The following is a 7500-nucleotide window of genomic DNA, read 5'->3' as shown; positions in this document are numbered from 1 at the left end:
AGGCATATCAAAAGCTCATGTTGTAAACAGCCACCTGCTTACTCCTTCAGCAATAGTAAAACACTTAAAAGTTTGAAAAGGGAAGTCATTTATTAAGCACACACTGGGAAAAGAATCAGTAAATCAGTGTTCTTTGTATTGATTTAGGTAAAGAATTTATCCTCTTTCCAAGGACAAAAGAGAAAAAGGAAGTATTCTACAGGGGTCCAGGACTACCATCCTAAATTAAATTACCAGCACAGATTTCCTGGCTGCGTCGCCTCACCCATAACTGTTAGCGCACACTCCATGTACTCGTTCTCGTGCGGCAGGGAGAGACCGCACTGCTGCTGCACAGCCATCGTCCTCCCCCATCACGAACACAGCTCCACCCAGCCCCGTTTGCCCACCCGGTTTATTGCCCACGATACCTGGTAACTAGGCTGAACTGCCTACAAGCTTATTGCCTGCACTAGGAAGCACATTCTGGCAGAGATACCACACATCAGCACCTACCAAAATAAAGCTATGCATCTTGAGAAAAAGGCAACTATATACCTTTATCTTCCTCTCCCAGGGCAAGGGCACAGGTCCCTTCAAATGGGCATTTGTATAATCCCTACTTGGGTGGGCAGCCAGGGGTCGGCTCTCCCCTGCCGTGGCCCGGGGAAGCACACGCTGCCCAGCCACAAGGGCTGCCCATTCCTTCTGGAAACGGGGCCATACGGAGGCAAGGGCATCGCTTCTGCCCTGGAGGATGAAACTCACAAAACAGGACGTGGTGCCAAAACTGTAAGGTGCAATAGACAATGTCCTGGCCTTGCTGGGCCATGATGCCATGTGCTGGTCCATTAATGTTTCTGCTGCAAAAGGTTTTCTCGGGACAAAGCTGAGATTTCACCCCACGGTTCTCCTGCACCAGCTCTGTTCCTCTAGCCTTCTTCAAAATGCACCCAATGTGACACTGGACAGGAAGACAGAATACTCTTAATGTTTCTCTGCTTTTCTCAGTTTTAATGGTTTCTGGCTACCTCTGGAGAGTTTTCTGGTGCTCTTCTGTTAGGTTTTTCTTATTGAAAACTTATCGGTAAAGTCACCCAGTTGTGCCTCGTGGCTTTCAGCAAGGAGGAGCAATTACAAAACAAAATATTTATATCAGCAGGCAGAGTGCACACATGTATGAATACTTAGCATTTTCCCTGGCAAAGCCCCCAAAACTGGCCTGAATGTTTAAAAATTAAAAAAAAAAAAAAATCACGCAGCTACTGCACAGTTGAGTTGAAGAAGATTATTAGAGTTAATTGAATTCTAGTATTTGTTTTCATCACCTCACAGCCAGCATGCACTGTTCCTTGCTAATCAGCGTAAGAGGGCTGACAATACCACAAAGATTATACACGTATTTCAGAGGAAACCAACATTTCTACCACAGCAAAAGAAACAAAGTGCAGTCTTATCCTTCAAAGTGGTCATTCATTTAACAGATTCTGTGGTTGTTCTGTAAAGGTTAATTGATCCTAAACTTCATTAGGCTCTTAGAACTCAGCAATACAGTTAGCGACACAGCAGCACCATTCATTCCCATATTTCTTGATTTTTGTACTCTTTTGTTTAAGTTCAATCTATTTTTTTTAGCTTTTACAAAAGAAATAGACTATCATAGACAACTTTCAGAGTAAATCATAATGTCCACATAAGACGAGCAAGTAGAGACTTTCAGAGGTGCTAGAAATTGAGTTGCTACCAGTGCAAAACACAGTTCTGAAGCAATCATTCAAACCCCCGACAAGAAACACCTAAAACATCAGGTTACTTTTGAACATCTGAAACCTCGTTTCTAGTCTTCACATTTCCCTGTCTTTAAAAGGAAAACAGTAGTACTGTTTACATAGCTCAGAAAGTAATGCATCTTGTAAAAAGGACATAGTAATTCAATAAAAGGACATTTTAGAAGCAGTTAGCGAGGCAGTTCTTTTAGAAACAACAATTCCACAGAGCAATAGATCAATTTAGGAAACAAATCTCAGCCTCTGAAAATCAATAAGCCTTTCTATAAGAGCAGCTGTATAAAGCAGCTTTATAAAGTAAAATGACTTACAATTATCAGCTTTGTAAGAACAGTCCACTGACTTCCTCAAACGACTCGCCGGTTTCCAGGTCACACTCTTCATTCTGAAGTCAAACAAAATCAGACCGACGTCACCACAGAAACTTCGCTGAGGCGAAGAACCAGACCTTCCTTCTCCCACTGACACCACCCCGCCACCTCCGATTCCCAGTACCGCGCTGGTTGCCCCGCTGGTGCACACCATCTCCCCCCACACCTCCCAGACACCACGTAATCTTCTTATGAAAATTCCCTAAGCTGCGCCGTTTCGGAGCAGGTGGCCCGCGTGGGGATGCGCTCGGGAAGGGGTTCCTCTGGACTCGTACACAAGGAACGAACCGGGGACTGCCATCAACTGTGGCAGCTGGAGGGAGGGCCCGGGCGCCCAAGCCACCATCCAACTTTCTGGCTTCATCTGCGAGCGGAGGAGACACCACCCACCGACGCGCTCGGGGAGGCAGTTTGTTCACAGAGCAGATTTGTCAATTACCACATGCCGTTTACCTCGGCGTTCCTCCGGCCGTGCGGCAGCGAAGCATCCCGGCGTTCGCGCTCCCGCCCCCGCGCCAGGAGAGGGGTCGCTCGCCATGCCCGCAGCTCGCCAGCCCGCCACTCCGCGTGCGGGGCGGGCCGGGGGGCTCCGCCGGCGGCTCCGGGAGGGGAGAGGGAAAACTAAGGGGAAAGCGCAGGCGGGAGCGGCGCGGGCGGCCCGCGGGCACTGCCGGGCTGGTTGTAGCTGTGCTTGCCTGGCCACGCGCGCTCAGTAACGATTACAAGCGGCAAAATGCTGTTTTTTCCCTTTAAATTACCGCCCTACCGCAGCTAACGGAGCACAACAGCAGGTGCACCTCCGCTGAGGAGACTCACGCGGAGCCAGCGCTCCACGGGAGCTGGGCCGGTGGGTCGCGGGCCGGGGGCGGGGGGGGCTCCCGGGGACGGGCCCCGCAGCCCGACACACCGCGGCCGAACCGGCCGTTTGCCGCCGCGCCGCGCCGCGCCACCTGCGCCCTTCCCCGCCGCCCGCCGGGGGGGCACACGCGTGACAGGCTCCCGCGGGACGGCGGTCACGCCCGGCACACGCCGCCGCCCCGGGGACGCCCCGCCGCTCCCCTCAGAGAGGCGGCGATCCCCCCCCGCCGCCGCCGCCGCCGCGCGCCCCCCACCTCGCCCGCCCGCCCAATCCCGTCTGGGGGCGGCGCATGCGCGCGGGGCGGCGGCGGCGGCGGCGGGGCAGAGCGGCGCGGGCAGCGATGGCCGGCGGGGAGCAGCGCGGCGCGCCCGGCGGCCCCGAGCGGGTGGCGCTGAAGAAGGAGATCGGGCTGGTCAGCGCCTGTGCCATCATCATCGGTAAGGATCCGCCGGCGGCCGCCTCCCGCTCGGCCCGGACTGGCCCCGCGGGCAGGTGCGGCGGGCGCCGGCTCCCCGCGGGAGGGACGGGACGGGACGGGACGGGACGGGACGGGGTCCCGCGGCACAGCCTGGGGACAGCCCCGCGCCTTCCGCCGGGCACGGAGCCGTGACGGTTTCTGCGGTGCTTTCCCGGTGGCCTTTGGGGCCGCTGCGGGTCGTGGCTCTTATTTCTAAGGCGAAAACAGAAGTTGATTATTTTGTCGGAGATTGGGGTTCTTCAAAACGGCGGTGGCAGATCTGTGACAGCAGCACGGGAGTTGGCGGCACGGCCGTCGGTGGTGACACACGCTCCATCCCGTGTCCCGCATCCCGCATCCCTTGTCCTGCGCCGGCCGAGCCCCCACAGACCGTCCGGTTTGTGCCCCAGAGCCGCCGGCCAGCGGGGCCGAGCCTGCGGCTCCGTCATAGAGTCAAAACGCAGAGACGAGGACAGGCCACGCACAGCACCGTCCCTCGGCACGCTCCATCGCGGCGGCGTTGGGCCGGAGCAGCGGGACGAGCCCGGGGAAGGATCAGCCCGTACGAACGCAGCGAGCTCCAGCGCCCATGGGGACACCCGGCCGCGGCCCCCTCCACAGCGAGCTGTTGGAAGGACTCACGGTGGCAGTTGGGACGAGGTCCGTGGCAGCCCGGGGAGGGGGCAGCGGGCGCGACAGGAGCTGCTGCGTCAGCAGGAGTACGCTGTGTAGACACCCCACATGTGTCTACGCCAAGGATGTCCCCAAGCTTGAGGAGAGGACTTTGCTGCATACTTGTACAGGTTATCATGCTGTCCTACTGCAGGTCTGTGCTGTTAGCCCGGTGTCCCTTTATGGCCCTCTTAGGTGGATAGGGTCTTGTAAAAAAAAAAAAAAGAGATAAATAATTTTACATTGAACGGGATCTCTTGCATCGTGGGTGAGGCTATTATATACAAGGAAAATATTTCATTCCATTCCCATAGTGAAATATGAAAATCTGATGGGCGACTATAACTGCAGTCTGTGGGAAGATATGTTCTAGGTATAGAGACGTACCTTTACGTTGAATTCCTTGGAATATTTAAAGGAGAAAATCTAGTTTCTGGACTTCAGTGGAGCACAGATGACCTTGCGTAAGAGTGGGGGACTTGTGGTACTTCAACAAGGCGCAGTGCTGTAAGTAAGGCACTTCCAGGGTCAGGGATCGCCTGGGTTGCTGCTGGCCATCGGGAAAGTTTATGGCATCTGTGTCATTTGTTAGTCCTGGTGTTAGATAATCCTATCTCAGGGCTGCTGCCCTGCTCTCCCAGATCCCTTTCATCAACCTTTGCAGGCAGAATACATATACGTAACTCCTGTTCAAAATAAATCTTGTGGAAAAGCCTCTCATCTAATCAGAGACATTTGAGTAGGGAAAAATATTGACATTTATGATAAAGTCTAGTACTTTCAAGCAGTTTAAGCGTTAGAGAAGGTTATGTGCATTGCCAAGTAAAGCCTAAAAATTCTGCAGCAAATACCCCCATATTCTGGTAAAGAAGTTTGGAAAAACAACCCTCGGATTCTGTTTTGGGGTTTGATTTGTTTGTGTGCAGGTGTGTGAAATTAAATCATGTATCACAAAGTCTTCAGTAAAGTGAGAGAGAGTAAGAGTATAGTGTAGCTTTGTGGATGTCTCTACAGAAGATGTAACAGCCTATAACAGAGGACACTGAAAATTATACCGGATCAGCTTGCAAGCCATTACTGCAGTTAAACAAGAGAAATCTTATTTAAGACTCTTTCAGCAAAAAACTGAGCTACTTGATCTGAATTGGTATTAGGCAACCAGTGAGCTCACAAATTTTCTCTATGATAAAATTTACGATAGGGGGAAGACTACTTTCCAATTGGTTGAATGTAGGGGAAGAAATGGGTGCAGTTGGTGCCATAGCCTTTTGAACCGCGACAGAGCAGGACTGGTCCGTCAGCCATCATCGCGGATTTCCAGTTTCTGAGTAGGAGACAGAAATCCTTTTCCCTTCAAGGGTTTAGACATCGAACTCTGATGTGTCCCGTGGCAAAGTCATATTGCGTGGGAACGACAAGATAAAAGAAATCACCTTTGAAAAAAAGCTCTTCTTGCTCTACATGCAACTGGAAGAAGATTATGCTCTCTGCTTTTCTTTAAATATTCTTGTAGGTTATCTTTATTCAAATAGCCTGTAAAAGTGCTGCAGATACAGAAAATGCAGAAGGATATTTTTGCATTACCAAATAGAAGTTTGATGCTGTGATCTGCCAGCATTACACCAAATGTTCTGTTTTAGCTGACCGCTCTAATCAGCTGCAGGATGAATATAAAGAATTATAATCTTCTAGTAATTAGTAACAGGAAGAGGAAACACGAGGCAGTATTTGGAAAATACTGTAAATATGAGCCTATAAATATGTGATTAATAATCCCGTGGTTGCCGTCTATATACTAATTTTGCTTGTTTAAAATAAAGCACTATGTGATTTGCAGTTGGGGGGGGGGGGGGGAAATACCAGATTGTTTTCCGAGTGCTCCCTAGCACAGGGAAATGCGGTGAAGGAGAAGGCTTGGAGGTGGGAGCACTGGTATCTGGTATCTTTAAGACTATTCCAGTAATCTCAGGATCTCTCAACACTTTGTAGTCCATTGGGACCCCATGAAATTTCATAGTTGCATCCGAGGAGATAAAAACTACCTCCAGATGCAGGTACACCACTTCGTCTGGCTTAAACATCGCAGGCGTCTGTCTGTGAGCGCTGAGGCGGCGCTCAGGACACGGGGCCGGTCCTGGGCTGGGGGCAGCCCTCATCCTGCCGTCCTGCTGGCTGCCCTGCACTCCCATAGCCTGTGCTAATTCCCCGCAAAACAGGTGTTCCTTTCCAAGCTTCTTTCCATGTTTTGAATTGTAGGACAGTTTTCTTACTACTTTTACAACTGAGATATTTGTCAACATAATAAATTGCTGTGCCATCTTAATACGCTCATAAAACTCATCCTTTCACATTTTCATCCTCTTTTTATAGAGGTTTGAAAGGCTTTGCCATAAGAAACACCAATTCATCTAACAGAAATTATTCAGAAAGAATAGCAGAAGAAAGTACATCAGATTAGGAATATAATATGCCTGTCCTATATCCACCCCATGGGATGGTCTCCTGATTTCTCCCAGCCGCCTGGCTTTCTCACAACACGTAAGACTGTCCTTCATTACTTCATTATTCATATTTTTTAACTGGCATACAAACAAGCCTAATTAGAGAATAAAGATGTTTCCAAAAGATTTTTTTCATGTTGAGGCAGAAGCCAGCTCTTAGGAGTATCCTAATGTGAATGCAGGTACTAAATACAAACCCTTTTTGTTTTAATGCTAAAAAGAGACTGATACTTAATGACTGTAAAACCGAACACAGTGTTTAGTAGTGGTGACAAATCTTGCTGGCAATTCATCTCTGCCACAGAATTTTGGGAAGTGCCTGAGACTTGCTGTAGGAGTACCCAAACCACTCTGTCTCAAACGCGGTTACGTACAGTGAAAACAAATCTCTCGCAGGCTCCAGCTATTAATAATCTTCTAATGTACTCAATTACACTGCAAATTAAGCTTGCCAATACTCAGATGAAGTGATATGGCTTAAAAAGTAGTAACATATGTGCTCTATTATCTACTAGATAATAACTTACATATACTATATAATTGCTTGAAAACTGAATTAGTATTTATTTAGCATGCACAGAAATCTATGCCATACTTGATTCAACAGTCATTTTATGCACTTTCTACATAGCTGATTTTATATCTCATTTGTAGAGCTATATGTGTAATTAAGATTATTTGCACATGCATTTTTTTCTATGAGCACAGGCATATGAGCTGTACAGAAAAACTCTTACTCAGTGCCTTCAATGAGAGTTTTGCCTGTGTAGATGTAAAACTGAGCAAGAAGCTCCATGACTTGGCTCTGTGTAGTTTCTACCGCATTCCACTGTTCTTTAGAAAAGTACGAGAATTAGAAGCAGCAGCCTGATTA

General features: G+C 49.3%; 1 protein-coding gene across 1 annotated transcript in view; it reads left to right on the top strand.

The window, feature by feature from the left end:
- Nucleotides 1-3317: 3317 nt before the first annotated feature.
- Nucleotides 3318-7500, top strand: part of SLC7A10 (solute carrier family 7 member 10) — a gene marked incomplete at its 3' end in the record, with an annotated part of 43345 nt that continues 39162 nt past the window's right edge. The window contains exon 1 of the mRNA XM_082489618.1: nucleotides 3318-3433. Within this exon, the coding sequence (XP_082345744.1) occupies nucleotides 3337-3433 (97 nt within the window). The 5' untranslated portion in view covers nucleotides 3318-3336. The remainder of the gene's footprint in view (nucleotides 3434-7500) is intronic.

Source organism: Vanellus vanellus, assembly GCF_965231255.1.
Source record: "Vanellus vanellus genome assembly, chromosome: 12".
Taxonomy (NCBI): Eukaryota; Metazoa; Chordata; class Aves; order Charadriiformes; family Charadriidae; genus Vanellus; species Vanellus vanellus.
The sequence above is the reverse complement of the archived record's forward strand: the minus strand, read 5'-3'. Positions and strand labels throughout refer to the sequence as shown.